We start from the raw sequence: 18,282 nt of genomic DNA on the forward strand, positions 1-18,282 counted from the left end.
GAGCGCGCTGGCTCGCTCCCCTGGTACCGGTTTCCCGGTGAAAACAGCAAGAACTCGCCCAGCGAGCCCCCGTGCCTGGTTACTGGTCCGACAGGGATAGCTTCACACACGCGGTATGCTCGGCTTGTAAACAGGACGCTAAAAGGTAATGAAGTGGGTACGCAACTTGCGTAAAATCAATGAAACTTGGGTCCACCCCCCGTGTAACAACTCGTGGTTTAGTAAAATACAGCGCCGTTTTAAACACACGGCTGCAAGTACAAGCTGTGTTGTGAAATTACACAGGCCTGCCTCTCACACCCTTCACCGCACAAGAGCAAAAGTGTCCGGGGCTGAGCTCCCGGTAGGCGTGCGGAGAGGGTCTGCCCTCCCGCTTAAGTTAGGAGCAGTCAAGAAGTCGAGGTTCAATCAGGCCACATAGGCCTGGAGCGTATTTGAGTGGTCAGTTATAGTTATTGTACCTCTGCCATTTCATGCACTGCACAAAAAAATACACCTGATATTTTTGATGTCATCCTTTGCTGCTGTGATGTTGCTGGCGTCAGTGGAAGTCCCACCTGCAACTCGTCCACAGTTGCTCTTCAACTCGGTTTGTTCCATTCAACAGGAAAAACTGTCCTCGGTTTTAAGACTAGAGAGTTGTTGGGTTGGATTTTTTTTTACGGAAATGCGGCTCGCTCCAGCTTTGAGCGACGTGCTTAGGTGACATGCAAGAAACAATTTACCGAAATCAGAGGTAATGTTCACACACTGCGACTAAAGGACCAACCCATGTATCAGATTTCTCGATTGATGCTGTTGCTGGTTTCTTCAAGGAATTTTCTAAGAGATCTGTGGTCAAACTTGCAGGATCATGTCAGAGAATGGCTACTATTTTTGTATTAAGCAGAAGAAGAGGGGTTTACAGTTGGGGGCCTTTTTTTTTTTTTTTTTCCTTTCCAAAATGTAGCGAGCTGGGTACGATTCATTTCCTTCAGAAAATGAAATTGTACTGTGGTTTTTGTACCTTGAGCTCTTTTAATCCCCTTGTTTACACGTATTTGTAGCTGTCTGAAAATTGTTTCCTGATGTGGAAAGTTCTGATGCTCAGAGTCAGAGGAGATATGTGTTGGGGATTTAAAAAACCAAGCAAACAAACAAAACAAAGCATGAAAGAGATCAGAAATTTAGCTTCGCTTTCACCAGGCAATAGATTTTTGAATTTTTATTATGTTTGTTCGGGCTAGTACATAAGAAGCTGAAGAATAGCTGACTTTGCAGTGGCCATGTTTTGGGTTTGGTTTTTTTTCTTTCCAGAAAAGTAAATTGCCATTCCAGTAAATCATCTAGGAGTGATTTTCTCAAATTAAAGTTCCTTTTATCTTTAGGTTTCTTGCGGAATCTTAAAAATCTCTTTAAAATCTCAATAATATGGATAATTGGAGGTGAATTTTCTAAATGTTTAGGCTTACGCCCCACAGGAAGTCCTTCTCTGAACCAGCATATGAAGCGTCCAGTTTACATTGTAAGATTTTTGATCCCTTTAACTGAAATCTGTTACCCTGGCCCCAGTCTTTTACGTGTTGCCGTTCATATGAACAGAGGCCGTGAAGTCCCATTGATTTTAGTGAAAGTGCTCATGAATGAAGCAAAGCAGTACGTCATCGATGTTTGCAGATGTGTTTTTGTTTTCGTGCTCTGGGAACAATAGCTGCATTTGTACACCAGAAGAATGTCTGAAATGTTTTTACAAGGAAACCAGATTTACATATGTGTCTTTAACATACTGTGAAATATTCTCAGGAAAGCTCTTTCTTTATTATGACCTGAGAATACCAGCATAGGGAAATAACTGTTTAGACTATGCCAGTTTCCAGTTTGTTTTCAAACTCACTAAAATCCAGGCCTCTCCGTTGCTATTTTTTTTTTTTTCCTTTCCCCGATATATTGTTTTAAGATGCATCGGTGGTATTAGGAGAGGTGGTTGAGGGAGGGAAGAGGAGCATAAGCATTGACAGCATTCCTCCGTGTTTCTGCACACAACACTTTGCACAACATGAGTAATACATGTCATGCTGTGTTTAAATGCTTAAAATTGTCACTCAGTCAAATCTCTGAGGAAAACACTGCAAATTATAAACCATGGTCCTCCGTTCATTGCATGTGCTTATGCTGGGCCTTCAAGTGGCCTGTCAGGTTGTTTCCTACAGGGATCTGGATTTTTGTGCCTCCTTTAAACTCCTGAGATTTTGTTGAATCTCTGTGAATCTGCGAGCCTACTGGAGCATTTTTCACGGAGGCACTAAGGCCTAATTTGAAACTTCAGTATGTGTAAATTAGTTAGCAGCGTATGGTCCTGCCAACACCAGCAGTAACAGGCACCTTGCTGTGAGGTTGTGCGTTGTCGTTCCACAGAGGTCAGTTAGTGGCAAAGAATCCTTAAGCAAAGGTCATCAGCAGTACGTATGTTCATTGATTTCTAAGTAGTCTTCGTTCTAGATGTCTGCTTATCTAACATTTGAGTCTGCAAAGCATGCAACAATCTTGATGTAACAACAAATTTGTTAAACCGCAGAAGATGTAAGGAAAGGATAAGAGCAAGTGGAGTAGTAAATATGTCCTTGGCCTCTCAGCTTTTTCACACAGCATAGTTTTAAATTTTAGCTACAAGTAGGCAATGACATTTACAGCTGTAAGATATAGCGAGGGTGTTTTGGGAGGGATGACACAATGTTAGTCTAAGGAGACAGGTTAGGAAATGATACCTTACAGCAGCTTGCCAACAAAAACAAAACAAAAAAATACACTTTCTAATAGTTCTCAGGCTCAAAATATGAACACCTTTTCAGGGGAACCAGTCAAACACCAGGTGGGTGGTCAGTAGAAGTTGTGGCTGAGTGTTTCTCCAGTTACACCAAACCTAGCTTTTGGAAAATTAATGCTGAACAAAGTTATTTTTTATGGTCAAATACAGGTCTAAATTAGCTTGGTAATTACATTGTTAATTAAAATTGTAACAGTTGACACTTACTGGAATTGCTTTGAGCAGTCAATTATAGTAGTATAAGGTGAAACAGGAAAAGGTGTGTTTGTTGATATTCATATTTGGAGCACAAGTGTTATAGGGAGCTGCTGAGGGAACTGGGGTTGTCTAGTCTGGAGAAAAGGAGGCTGAGGGGAGACCTTATCACCCTCTACAACTGCCTGACAGGAGGCTGTAGCCAGGTGGGTGTTGGTCTCTTCTCCCAGGTAAAGGGTGATAGCACAAGAGGAAATGGCCTCAAGTTGCATCAGGGGAAGTTTTGATTGGGTATTAGGAAAAAATTCTTTACTGAAAGGGTTGACAAGCATTGGAACAGGCTGCCCAGGGAAATAGTGGAGTCACTACCCCTGGAGGTGTTCAAAAAAACGTGTAGATGTGGCACTTCAGGACATGGTTTAGTAGGCATGGTGGTGTTGGTTTGACGGTTGGACTTGATGATCTTGGAGGTTTTTTCCAACCTTAGTGATTCTATGATGTATATCTATGTAGAGAGATAGGTAAACATTGCATACATTTGTATCTTCATATATGGGAAAAGCTTTTTTATCATGTCTTATATGCTGTAGATTTAATTATATTGCAATATTAACATCCCTTATCTTGCTCATTTAAAGTCTTCTAAAATTTCTTCAGTTGAAGAAGATGATACGGTTAGAGTCTGATATCGTCAATCAAATTACTGTACAAGTCTCTTGTATCTGTATTCTGGACACTGTCCTCCATCTGCCATTAAAATATTTTTCCTTTAAAATGCAAGTTGAAAAAATCCAGGAAAATGAGTCAGCTTTCTAGAACTAATGTCAGAAGCCTTTCCCTTAATGGATTTGTAATGAAAGAAGAGATAGTTGTTACCTGCAAGACTGCACAAAATTCCAACTAAATAGCTTTGGTACTTTCTAAGGACCAATCACTATGAATCTCCCATTTTCTCATTGACTATTTTCTCTTTAGAAGTAGCTGTCATTGAGTTTATTTCCCCAGTAGAAAGAAAAATCAGACAAGTAAATAGCACATCAGTTGTCCTTGGTTTAATGCCCTTATGGGCAACAGCGACCACTTCCACTTCATTCTACAGAATAGTGAAAAATATACGTCCTAAATGAATTAAGTATTTTTGAGCTTTGCATATTTAGAATTAAAACAAAATATTAGTAAGAAAAAAGGCTGAACTTTTGTACTTATATAAAATTCCATACTGAAATAAGTTGATTCTTCTTCAAGTCTGATGCTCAAATAGCAACATGGGGAGCCATGATTTCAAGTTGCTGCTCTAATGTAATATTGTGGTATAATCAAAATTAGAATTAGATTTATTTTTAAATGAAATTAACTGGTGCAGAATGTTAGACAGATTGTCATATGTAGCAGTAAGTATACGTAGCCAGATTCTTAGCTCCAGCATATCACTGTGATACTAGGGGGATCCCAGATATAATTATGGACAATATGTAGTCATTTACGCTCATAAAATATTAATATAATTCTGGGAAATGTCTGTTTAATAAAGAAAAAAATTACAACGTGGCTGTATTTTTGCAGTATTTACTGAATACGTCATACCAGTGCTTCGTGCTCATGTTTCTATTTGTTCTTCTCCATATGCTGAGTTTTTTAAAATAATCATGTTTCTGGATTCAGCACCCTTACAACCAGTGCAGCAGTATGTATCCAGGATACAGAGAATGAGAAAGAAACTAAGAAAGTTGTTTGTTTGTGTCAGCAGCCATCTGTTAAAACAAAAACCTTCCACTTGGTAGAATTTTCTACCAACACAAAATAGTTGTGTTGTGGAACCTATCTAGTATTATACAATAAAGAATGTGCACTTGGCAAATTTAATTGCATGTCAACATTGAAATATATCTTAGCAGAAGAGGTAATATAGTAAAGCAGTAACTGGTAGATAATTGACATCGACACAACCAAAATAGTATGCTTATACAAAGGAGATCGAATCTCAAAGCAAATGAAGCTTTAAGTTACATCGAAACCTGTGGGTATTTCACAGATATTTTCACAAAAATTTAGGCAGTCGCTGAATTTGACATTTGATATTTAGTTCTCTGAAGAATAGTTTTTAATAGGTGCACCAATTAAAGCAGATAAAAATCAGAGAAAGATATTTTAAAGATTGCTTATTCATCCTTCTGTAAGAATATTCAGACTCAAAATAGCTTTAAAAAAAAAGAAACAGCACTAGGTGGGCGAGAGTCTTCATTTTGAGGAGCTTAAAGCAGTTTAATGGGAATTAGAGTGAAATGATCTTAGAAAGCAAGTTATCTTGTATTTGCCAGTTGTGAGGTTCCTGGCACCTTCCCTTGGAACATCTGGTACAAATGGCTTTCAGAGACCAGACACTGGAGTATGTATCTCATCAAAAAGAAAATGCCTTTTGAGAATACAAGAAAAAAATTGTCTGCAGTAGTAATCTGATAATGCTGGGGTTTGGCTCAGACACAGCTTTGCATGTACTCCATTACATGGGTATCCATGACTTCTTGTATCAAATACCTTGTTGCTTTTCCTTATAATGCTGTTTTAAAAAATTACAAAAATAGTTATGATTGCAACAATGAAATGTGTTTATGTTAGAACAGTGTGCAGTATTCTGTTTATTACTGCTTTTCTTACGTACTGCAGAGCAAATGAGAGGCAAAAAAGTGCTAAAGAACTCATGTTTCTGATTTTTGTGTCACAGTATAATGCAGAATGCAGTGCCATGTTTGCAATACTGGGGGTATCAAAAAGCGTTGACATCAAGAGTTCATAAAGAGTAAGATATACCGAGGTTTTGTTCTTCCATTCAAGTACATGCAAAAACTTCAAAATATTTAATTTTACAATAGAGGATTATAACAGTGGATCCAAAGGCCCATCTGAAAACAAGGCGATTTAGTGGATTGTCAAATATGTCCTGACAAGGAGAAGTCTGGAGTCACCTTAGACCCAGGATAACAGGATGTTTACTACTCCTACTTGCTCGCTCTGTGAGCAGCTGGAGGCAAAAGCCACGAGTGTCCTGTTCTCTCCCTTCCCTCCATCCCTGTCTCCCTCCCCAGCTGACTGCATATAATGTGGCTCTGCTTCTGCTGACCACCTCCCAATCTGACCACCTTAGTAAAATGTTGAGGGACTCCTGCTTTGCAAATTTCTCTTGAAAATTTTTTCATGGACAGATCCATTCAAAAAATGCTTATGATTATAGCTACTGTGTCTTAGTTGCCAAAATAAATTACTTCAGCTGGGAAAGTGAAGCCTTTGATAAGCAGAAAAACAAACTACTTCTGTTGCTTGTTTTTCATATGAATTATCTGCTGTGTCCTGTGTTGTGATTTTTCTGCATTTCTTCTTACCAAAACCAGAGCTGACAACATAGTATTGCCTGTAGCATACTGGATGTAGAGTACTAGGTCTTCTACAGCTTCCTAAATTTAATTTCTCCTTATACTTTAAAAGGTACCTACCAGGGACAATGGACAGGAGGGATGCGACATGGATATGGTGTACGTCAGAGTGTACCCTATGGCATGGCAACTGTGATCCGTTCACCCCTCCGAACATCTCTAGCTTCACTTCGAAGTGAGCAGAGCAACGGCACTGTTCTGCATGACGTCACTTCAGACAGTCCAGCTGGAACAAGAGGAGGTTTTGTGCTCAATTTTCACAGTGATCCAGAAGCTATGGGCATTAAGAAAAAAGGAGGCTTATTCAGAAGAGGATCCCTTCTTGGTAGTATAAAACTTAGAAAATCTGAATCTAGGTCATCGATATCTAGCAAACGGAGCTCTGTCAGGAGTGATGCTGCTATGAGCAGAATTAGTTCTAGCGATGCCAACTCTACAATTAGTTTTGGAGACGGTGACTGTGATTATTGCCCTATGGAAGACCATGTTGATGCCACCACTACAGAAACCTATATGGGTGAATGGAAGAATGACAAGCGCAGTGGTTTTGGTATTAGTGAGCGTTCAAATGGTATGAAATATGAAGGAGAATGGCTAAATAACAGGAGGCATGGATATGGATGTACCATGTTTCCAGATGGCACCAAAGAAGAGGGAAAATATAAAAATAATGTTTTGGTCCGTGGAATAAGAAAGCAACTTATACCAATACGAAACACAAAAACTAGAGAAAAGGTGGATAGAGCAATAGAGGGTGCACAAAGAGCAGCTGCCATGGCAAGAACCAAAGTGGAAATTGCAACTTCAAGGTATGTTATTGCAAAATATATTTGTTCATTAATTAATTTAGAGAAACAAAAATGTGTTACAATATGTGAGCTCCTATTGTTGACAAAAGACTCAAAAGTGCAAGAGTGTAAATGTTGTCTTTAGTGAGTACTTGCTCACCTTTCAGTTTCACGTGTGTAACTCCATTGACTTCAGTGACATTACACATACGAAACTTAGCACTTCAACTCATTTGAGTAAAGATGTTGGTATATGTTCCATAATATACTCTGAAAGTAAATTTCCACCCCTCATACGTTTCTGCTTTCACTCAAGCTGCTGCATTATGCCTTTAAACCTGTTTGGTAAACAAAACTGGTGAGGAGAATTATTTGGGGGATGTGAGGTGAAGATTGAATATGTTTGCATAAGCATGCTCCAGTTATGCTTATTGCATTGGATGATTTTTTGGTAGCATCTGAGCCTCACTGATGTCGCCCCTTTGACGTTGAACATCTTAAGATTCATCTGTTTATCTGAGAGACTGGTATGAACAGTGTAAGAATAACGGTCAAGGCTCTTGTGCTTAGAGGTTATTAATTTGGTTGTCAGGACAGTATCTGCCAAGAGGGTTCTGTAGGAGGACACTTGTTTTGGAGCATGCTTCTCCTGCAGTCTGAATTCATCTGGATCTTACGACCACCACTTCAAATAGTGGTGGTCATTTTCTCCCCGTCCCCCTGCCAAGTCTTTGAGATGAGAGAAGTGTACGGGTATTAGTAGGGGGGAAAAAATGTCATTTTCACTTTGAACTCCTATCTAACAGCCAAGCAAAGTTGTCTGAAATGGAATTGTTACAAATTAAATCAGTATAGACAATTTTGATAGGTTTTACTATTAAGTCTGAGAGCTCTTTAAAAAGCTATTTAATTTTTAATGCCTTCCAATAAGTTTCTGTGGCAGCTTCTCTGTTGGTTTTAGTTTGTTTCCTCAGGCAGGCTTTTCTTGAAATATGCTGTGGACCAAAAAAAGAGCCCAGAAATGTGCATGAAAGAAAATCTTCATGCTATTTTAGAAAGAGGATGTCACATTATACTTAGAGCTGAACAACTGATTCCTGATTTAGTGTGGTCAGTAGTGTGTGCTCAGTGACTACCCTTTTTCTGACAGTCATAAAGAATACAGAGAAGACCGAAAACTGTGTAAGTAGGAAGGCTTGAATATAGGGATGGCTCATAGTGAAAACTAGTTGAGACACAAAAGTGAAGCTAGCATACTGTTAAAGAACCTTTCTGAACACTGGTCACCTAAGTAACTAAAGGGTAGCGTATACGCAACTACTTCTATAAATATATGTAACGCATTAAATGACAGCATACCGCATTAGCTATTACTGCTCTGCTTTGCTAACTTGACGGAATTACTGGATCCCATTCATGTATATAAGCCCTAGTTCTGAAAAGATTGAGGGGACAGGATGTGTGGATAGGGGGAGTCACCCCTTTGAGTCTATAGAAAGCTATTTAAAAGCTGTAGTTTGAGACCATTAGGTTACAAGGCACAGCGTACGTGGCTCCTCTTTAAGAAGGGATGTCTCTGAAGCATTCTGTTTGCTGTTCCTTCCCTTCAATTTTAGGTGAAGAACAGAGTTCAGCTTTCTGAACAGTCCATGAAAACAATGTTTATTTCTTGAAAAGATGTTTTTGAAAGTGCATCAGTTGTAGTGCAGCTGTGACCATGGGCTATTCCTTTGGTTTTTCAGCTGAGAATCTCTCTGAAACAGTCCCACAACTACCGGTATGGGTAACAAAATTGCAGATTCGTGTTTCCTCTCTTTTAGTGTGCTAACTGTGCTACTGGCACTGAGTCAAAGGCAAACACACCCGACACCTAGTCAGGCAACATCAGGCATAAAGATTACATTAACTTCATTTGTGAGTGCATACTGGACTCACCTAGTGAGGATGGCACAACCCTTCCCACCTCTCAAGTTTTCAGAACTGCCTTTAGTATCAACCAGTGGAAGCAAGGCCATGGCATTATGTGAACTAAGGGACTGCTGTACTGGCAGAGTCAGCAGCGCTGACTGTCTAAGAGCCAGATCACCTGGAACAGATTCTGGAAGAGCACTGAGGAAGAAGCTTCCACTTCAGACAGTTGCTAAATTCTAGGCTGACTGGATTGGTATGGTTTCAGGATAAGAGAACTTGCTTCTATCCCACTGTAACCTGAGGACCAGTATTGGTTTGTGACTGCTTTTTTACCAAACTGATACTTTAATAATTTATTAATTATTCAGATAGTAACATTCAAAAATTCCTGCAATGCCTTAGGTGAATGTGAGGGTGGTGATCTTGTCTGTTTCGTAACAATCACTACTACTACACAAAAAAATCCAGGAGGAAGTGCCTTTTTTTGTTTTGCTAATGTGTAATGCAAAGGTGGTTCTGCCCATGCGGCATAACCTCACCGCATGCTGGTCTGTAAAACCTTCTGTGTTTCAGACCTGGCAGGTGTCCCCAGCAATGCGTGCTTGCTGTAGGTTTCCATTCCATTAGTGGAAGAACTCTCCAGCTAGATCTTTTCTCACCCCAAAAACCATTAAGTGTCCAGGTTTCCATTCCAAAGAGCTAGAAACCATGACTCTCAGCCAGTTACTTTTCTTTTCAGCGCAACTTTGAGTCGTGTGCTGTTCTTCCTGTATTGTTTATTCCCCAAATGTTTGCTCAGCCAAATGAAACCAGACCACACTCCTCTTCATAGCTCCCTGCTGGGTGTGACAGGTTTGGCTGGTAGTTTGACCTGTGACAGATGTCCACACAGTCATCAACAAGACCAACCACTGTTTTGCTTTATATTCCTGATATCTTTTTTTGTCTAAAAGTCCTCTTTAATAATCTGTGTAGTCTTCCTATATCTATCATGGCAGTTTGGTGTACAAAGAAAAAATCTAAAAATTGGGTTAAATGTTGCTTCTCTGAGCCTGAATTTACATTGGCCTTCCTGACTCAGCCTTTGGGTTTTTGAGGCATTTGTACTGAGGTGTTTTAGGTGTAATAGCAGCATTTTTCAAAAGATACCAGATCACAAAATTGTGTGGTGGAGAGAAAGCTGCTGTGTCAGGGAAACAGCTACCAGCCTCTGCTGCACAGACCTGTATCCAAAACGGATTATTAAATTAGCAATTAATAAAAATGCTTTTAAAATTATACCACAGATTAACAGTCTTGATTGTTTATTTTAGTATTACTAGCTATATTTAAGATAAAATATTAAGGTGTAAATGTAAAAATCCCAGAATTTGAGGAATTTCAGAAGTATGTTCAATATTTTACCCTTTTAAAATATTATAAGGCTTTTTTTTTAAATTGTTATAGGCATTAATTAGGTCAAATTCAACTTTAATCCATTTCTGATAAAAGCAGTCAGGTTTACCCTATATGCCTTTTTTGAGGCTTGGTGTCTAAAAGGAAAAGCTGCCTTCCAGAAATTTTTAATAAATTCTTTTCTATGTTATTTCAAACACACGTGAAATGCTTCAAATGCTGGATGATGTACGTTTGGAAGAGCCCTTTGGAAGATGTTAAGAAGCCCCCAGTGTCCACTCAACAAAGAGTCAAATAGAAACTTGCTTTGAGGATATCAAATAATTCTCACTGTAGGGATTTTTAACTTCCTTTTCATCACTGTCATGTGTCTTATTCAAAGGAGATACCCCTCTGCAGTTCAATATGAGCTGGAATTATATTAGAGCACTTCTTTTCTAGTATGAAAATCACTTAAGTTCTCATTAGAGGAGCTATTTGGTGTATTATATTAACTTTGCCTTCATCAGTACTTATGATGGTATAAACTGTAACATTTGTGGAATTAATTTCAGAGCTTGAACAGAAACTTACCTTCTAATACTCAGTATCACTAGGTGTTTTTAAATGTATCAGTCCGATAAGTAAACATGTAGCACTGGAAGCAGAAGGAATGATGTTTGTTTACGTACAAAGCTTCATATACCAGATTCTTTGTAGAAAAGTCAATATTAGGGGGTCAGAATTGAGATCTCAGAGCTCAATTTTTTTTTTTTTTTCCCTTCGGATTTTTTCTAGCTAATGCTCAACTAGAAATTCTCCTTTAAGTGTTGACTCTCTGACAAAAAAAACTTTTCAGGGACACAGAGGGACAAGATAAAAGTACAGTAAGAGTAAGAAATATGAATCAGAAGATAGTGTGCGGAGGGAAAAGGGAGAAAGAAATCAAAAGAAAAAATATTTCCCTGTTGATATTTTCCTTATACTCCATTGAGCTCTCAGGTCATAAAACAAGCAGGTTAAAGAATTGTATCTTCATTTTTTATTCTCTTTTCCACAGAAGCGAAATACTTTTAATTACTCCAAAGTTGTCTGTGAATTTTAAGTAAGGTGTACTGTCAGAATATGCTGTGAGAACTTTTGACCACCTTAAAAGCAATATTGTAATGGGTTTTCATTACATGAGCACCTGAGCTTCGGTGAAGGATAATGGTGCCTTTGTGTTAGGCACTGCACAAACAAATCACCCTGTCTAGAGACCTTGCAGTCTGGGAAAACAGCAGTGCCCAACAAACGGAGAGAAACTGGCAAAAGACTGTGAAAGGACCCGAAATCAAGATAACAGCAAAATTAATATCTTGCAGCTAATAACATAGAGCAGTTCCTCCCCGTTCATAAGCTCTCTGTGCTCGGGTGGCAGTGACTAGCAAGCCTCTAGTCAGGCAGACCTTTTAAGGGGAGCGCTGAAGGGGGATTAAGTGGTGTCTTTTCTGCAGCCATTTCTTTTTCAGAGTTGCTTTTTTAGTCAGCTCAATTTTATTTTTAACATGTTTGTGTCCGAGTCCACAGATGCTATGGCTTAGTTTCAGCCCTTATTTTTTAATAGAAACTACTGAAACTCCGGTCGTAATTCCGTGTCACGAGCAGCCGGCTTTGTTCTGCGAAGGAGCCTTGAGTTGCTTGGGAGGGCCGCAGGAGGAAGAGGCGGGAGGATTGGCTTGGTGGCAGAGGTCCAGTCTAAAAAATTTTATTTTGTTTGGGAGTCAGCCCGCTGCCACAGCCTGGACTTTCTTGGGTCCCCGCTCTCCCTCACTGCCATAGTGGCCTCCTGGAGCCAGTAGCTGGGTTTGGAGAACTCTGACTTTGGGGCCTGGGGCCGGGGCCTGGGCGCTGAAGCGTTGGCTTCAAGTCGCTGGGCAGCACCTGCTTCTGAGCGGCCTGACTCAGTTGTCTGAAACAGTGCAGCAGTGTTCATAGTACTGCAGTCGTATAAGAAACCAGCACTTATATTTTCCATAACCTTAATTCAGAGTGAGTTTCAGCACGCTGTGCTGCACGTGGTGGGTTTGTGTGAAGTGCGTGGAACTGTCAGGAAGGAGTACTGAATGGTTCAGTAGCCAGGTCCTTTCTTGCATTCATTGCCTTGTGTGACCAGTGCTCTCAGCTTGACCTGAACAAACTGTGATTTCTAGGGAGAGCTGGAATTATATGCATGTGGGAGTATAGTTTGTGTCCACACTAGATGGCAGCTGCCAATCATTCCAAACGGCGCTGAATTACGTGCACTGCGCACGGCTTTCCATGATGGATTTAGCTGGCTCTACCAATCTCACTTTACTCAAGAAACTAAACTGGACACTTGCAAGACTGGTGCCTCACACATCTTTGAGATGCTTTGCTTATTATAGCTGAAACATTGTGTTTAGGAATAGGATCCAACAAATACCAAAGGTATTTATATAAGACTGCTTGCTTTAGTACAAAGAGCTGCCTTAAGTTCAAGACAAAATCAGTTCTAATAATTTTACTACATAGTCTACTTGAAGATAACAAATAAAATGCTGCGGTAAAACTTAAAATAAGTCTTGAGCTACTATGGATAGTAATTTTAATGTTAATTCCGCATTCTTTAGAGGAAACCATATGTTCGTTGAATCCTGTGGGAGTTATACCACTAGCTTCAGTGGGGCACATTTTCACTCAGATTTCACAAACAACTCGTTGGTAAAAGAATATAGTCTTAGACTGTTCCTCTGTTATTTGCTGGGGAATGAATAATACATCTGTTTGAAATATACAAATTGTATAAACATCGCTACACAGATTGATTTCATTTCATAGTATTTAATGCATTAAGATGGCAGACAATATGCAGTATTACTTCTGTACTATCCCTCAGCTGGAAATTTAAGAAAGCCTCAAGTATGTAACTTTTCGATCAAATTACCTACATCCAAATACACCTACTACAGCCATAACTTTGAATAGGGATATATTAAAAGCAGTTCTGGAGTATAACCAATCTTGCTTTGTGTTTGTATTAGACAGAATTGTTACCCCAGAGTTGCTTTTCTAACTCGTTTAAAATCAGGAGCTTGCTAATCAAAGATTGAAAATATTCTCTGCTTTCAAAACATAAACAAATGAGTGCTGCACCACTGCTTTTAAAATAACCATCTAAGAAAGCCTTTTTTAATATACAAACCTTTTTGAAGTGTTTGTCTGTTCTGATGGGTAAGGATTTTTTGCCCAGTTTCCAGAATACTTAATTTAGGAGCTGAAAGAATCTTTACAGTGGCAGCCCAGCAGTTGTATGTGAAAACATTACTGCTTTTTTTTTTTTTTATGATACTGAGATACACTAGCAAAAGACTAATATTTTTTTTGTAGCCAAAGAAGATGAGCTGTTATGCAGATTCTTGCCTTAGTTTTTACAGAGCATCTCAGTTTTGATCTGTATTACAACAATTGTTCAAAAGCTAAGCCGCAAACAGCATCTGTCTCTGCTGACTTTCAGAAGAGTTTCTGTGATGGAAATAAATCTCCATTTAAAAAACAAAATCTGTGTCATTTGTACTGGTTAGTCACATATGAACCACAGTGCAAAGCCGTTAGACTCACGTTATTGGTTGCTATAAAAATATGCTCAAAACCAGAAAGCTATCTTATATTTCTACTGTATTTAGTACAACTACATACATACAGTTAGTGGTACTAGTCGGAGCTTGAGTAATTTACTTGGTGTTTTGCTCAAAGACTAAACCAGTTAATGCAGAACCTTCCCAGCTTTTTTCTTCAAGGAAATAAGAAAACATGCTGTCATCTAACTGTAACATTGTTGATCGGTGTTGTACAGAGTAGTCATGTATATGGTTTAGTTAATGCCCCCTGTGTTGATCTACCTGTATTTTTCCCAAATAACAATTGATTAATTTGCTGAAAACTGGTGTAGTTCAATGAGTAATGCTGTTTGTGTAAATACTAGTTGATCAGTGGTACGTTCTTTTTTGTGTTAATACATTTTTCTGGTTTATATATCTAATAGACATTGTTACATATTTTCATACGCTGACTTGCTTTCTTTTGCCTACCTCACTATTATTTTCCTCTTTTATTACTGCTCTATTTGTACATTGTTATATTTTCTGCTTCTTTGTTCTTCTACAGTTCTCTGCTCTCCCTGTCGGGGGAGGCAGAGGTGCAAGTCTCTTTAAGGCTAATGTCCAGGAGCAGATTTGTCCTTATGAGCTTGTGTCCCCTCAAATCCATGTAAATGTGTAACAACTGCAACAGCCTATTGATTATTATTGTTGTCCTCTTTAGATGTTTTCCCAGTTCTGCTATATAGATGTAGTCTCCCAACAGCTCATTCCTGAGGACACCTAAAAGCCACTTACTTTCTGTATGAAGTTAGGGTTGTTCTACCTTGCACATCACTCTTACACTGAAATTGAACTTCATTTGCCGTGTAAGAGTGATCAGTGAGTTTTATGCAGCCCTTCTTTGCAGTTCTCCCTCAGAGTCCTCTTCTGTAACATAGGTTCTGCCACATAGATGTTCACGCCTTTTCCCCAACATTGATGAACATCATGGGTTCTCAGCCCTGAGCCCTGTGGATATCCAGTGCTGAACCTTCTCAGTTGGGAAAATCAGTTAATCTATCCCATTATATTCTGTTTCTGAACTATTTTTTTATTCACTTAAGCATTTCTTCTCTTTTTTTAATCTTAATTTCCTCCACTTAGTTTCCAAAGAGTTTCTGTGAGGAATGCTGCATTTTGGCCCTACTACATTAAAAGCAGGGATTGATGGGAAGAAATGGTATTACTGTTTTGTACTTGAAAGCCAGAAAATTCCTTATTAGCATTTGGCTAATATGAAATCAGGTAAATGAGAGTTCTCAGCTCTTTTGTTGTAGGAATTTAAGGAGAAAGACGTATATTTCTCTTACCACTCTGAACCTGGTAGGCTGCTGTTTAGTTACCTTACAGCTATAATGCAGCACCTCCACCTTGTGCTTGCCTCAGTTTACTGGCATATATAAGATGAGGGAGAGGTCATTTTGCTGCTGCTTTTACAAGATCTTTCTTTCTCTGAATTTTTAGACCACTTCAGAAATAAATGTGTTGGATTATGTCAGTCTTACAGCTACGCAAAAGGATTTAAAATCCAAACGTGGAAACAAGCGAGACTCAAAAGATTTTCACAGCTGACGTGAAACTTGACTTCCATAGGGAAAAGAAATAACACCAATACATATTAGTTATGACTAAGCTGAAGTGACTTCACAGGAACTGTGTCTGTGTGTATTCAGAAGTTCACTTTTTAAGCTCTGTTACTTATAAGAATTTGATGTCAATTGTATAAGCATATTAGGAATATCTTGAAGACAAAGAACCTATCACCAAGCAGTAAGATACAAAACGTATTTCAGAAATAATAAAGGAACTAAAAATTAAGAGTGTGAGTCAACAGATGCCAGTTGTCAGAATGCTTTGTGCAGATGCAGTGGTGAACCGCGTTAAGCATTTAGGTGTCTTCTTTTTATGTCTACTGTCTGGAGTCCTGCTTTTACCTTAAAATATCTTGACCAAGGGCTTAATTTCAGTTTTACTAAAAATCCAGTAATTATGCACATTCTGGAATGTTCATAAATGTATTACCATTCATAGCAGAGAGCAGTATGTTTCTGGAAATTACAGATTAGCAACAAAGGTGGGAATGGCATTTATCAGTTCTATAAATATCAACAGAATATATAAGCTGGTGACCTTTTCTGATACTCAAAAATATTTGATTTGTACAGTTATGTTGAAGTAATAGTTGATAGTTTCTGGTGAAGAGGCTTTCCCTTTCTTCTCATGGGAGCTAGATTCATACCAGGAGGTCTAAAGTTGCTAGGTATTCAGAGTTTCTTAATCGTGCAATGTACAAGTGGGAATATTGATTGTTTTATATTCTCAGTTGATAATAAATTTCAGAAAAAAACTCATACTGGATGTTTTACAATCCCAAGCAATGTTTGTTAGCATATGCCATATCAGTGAAGAGTCTGGGTTTTTTTCTAGTGCAGAGCTTATACCTGTTCCAGAAACAGGTTTTGTTTCAAGACTGAAGTGGGACAAATAAAAATCAGCGTGTATTTTGTATGCTCAAAATTTAGATCACCTGCAAAAAATCTAGTCCTATTACTTGTTCATAATTGAACTTTTTTGTAAAAAAATATAATTTGCTATATTACTACTTGTTATGAAGAAAAGACACTGAGCATTTTCATGTTAAAGTTTGTATCTGTGATATGCACAGGCATGATCCATTTCTGATGGAAAAACTGCTTAGTGGAGCTCCTGCGATGAACCTTTGTTTGCAGCAGGATCAGAAAAGTGGATAGCATTTAGCTTTTAGCTCTTTGCTGGGTCTCTGGACAATGAATGCAGAGAGCAGCTAGTCAAAATGATGGCTCTAAATAAGTTCACCAGGGAGTTTGTCCTAAATTTGATTTGATATCGTCTTCAAATTTTAGTTCTTCAGAAAATGCTCTAAATGGCTTTTAACAGTTTGCTTGTGAGTTCCAACTTTGAGATGTAATGGTTATTTGATTTGAATTCATGTGCTCCTTGCACTTACGATGATTAAAAGCTATAAAAGTGGTCTTGAGGTCTGTATAATAGTTTAGTTGTGAGGTAACTGCTGACAGCTGTAGTTCCTGCATAACATGATGAACTTTGGCCGTGGACCTTAGTGGTGAGTGGACAGTATGAAAGAGCTGATGTCTCTTTCAAGAAGCTCGGAATACAGTACAGGTAGGTAAGCTATCGGAAATCTCTGACACTTTCTTGTATACCTAGATTTTTGCTGTTTTCAGCAAGGATAAAGCCAGACTAGGATCCATTCAATATAGAACACTAATAAATTTTGGACCAGTATAAAAAAAGTCTTCAGAAATGTTGAATTGTGCCCTGGTGTTTGAGTAGGGGTCGTGCAAGCATTGGTCTGGCGAAATCTCTGAGCTGGCTTCCTTGCAGCAAAAGTCCTTTGACTTACTTGCTATTTAATCAGCTGTTTGTAATAATGCAGGCATTTTTGGTTGACAGTTCAAAGAACATCCTGCCTGAATCTTCATAGGCCAGTCTGAGAAAAGTCAGCTTAAACTGTCTTCAGAAACCTTGCTTGCTTGTTCAAGGCCCCTATCAGTTTAAGGAATTCTGTTCTGCTTTCAGTACATCTAATCTGATACTTAAAAAGATACTGTCTCTCAAAAAAGAGAATGAATTTGCCTTGAATTTGCCAGTGTGTGCATATTTGAGTGGATGTATAACCTAGCATTGCTTAATCCATTAAAATAGTTCTCATTTTGCATAGAAGTTCACTTTGCAGAGTTACGGTGACCGTTTCCTCTTGGACTATCTGCTTTTATACAGTCACTGTTAAAGCCATTTGATGTCTGTCTGATCCTGAAACTGTTTATTGGCCTTTTTCTTAGTAAAATTAACTCGCGTGTTTGAGATATTCTGATCTTTTCCTCTGTTCTTTGACAGTGAATTGTCTTGGTTTGCAAATAAAAGTTTCAAAGGAGGTGGAAATGGAACTTGCTTAGGTGCAAGTCAGCTAAGGAAATGAGCATTTTGTACGCAACTCTGACATTTCCATCTATTAATAAATGAAACTTTGGAGTAGGTCAAAGAAAACCTTTTAACAGTTAAGTCCACTGTATTTTGGTTCAGATTATACTGAGGAGTGTTTTAATTCAGGTTATTTTTTTCAAGAATATTTACTGTTTAGA

At 38.6% G+C, this 18,282-nt stretch overlaps 1 protein-coding gene across 6 annotated transcripts in view; it reads left to right on the top strand.

Annotated features, from left to right (window-relative positions):
- Positions 1 to 18,282, top strand: part of JPH1 (junctophilin 1) — an 89,699-nt gene that overhangs the window by 2,430 nt on the left and 68,987 nt on the right. For 5 of the 6 annotated variants that reach the window (XM_035890080.1, XM_035890076.1, XM_035890078.1 and 2 more), the window contains exon 2: positions 6,479 to 7,235. In XM_035890080.1, coding sequence (XP_035745973.1) covers positions 6,508 to 7,235 — 728 coding nt within the window. In that variant the 5' untranslated portion in view covers positions 6,479 to 6,507. Of the gene's footprint in view, positions 1 to 21; positions 146 to 6,478; positions 7,236 to 18,282 lie in introns of those variants that run through there. The other variant, XM_035890081.1, reaches the window with a different exon arrangement.

The sequence above is a fragment of the Egretta garzetta genome, unplaced genomic scaffold (genome assembly GCF_000687185.1).
Source record: "Egretta garzetta isolate BGI_Z169 unplaced genomic scaffold, ASM68718v1 scaffold251, whole genome shotgun sequence".
Classification (NCBI taxonomy): domain Eukaryota; kingdom Metazoa; phylum Chordata; class Aves; order Pelecaniformes; family Ardeidae; genus Egretta; species Egretta garzetta.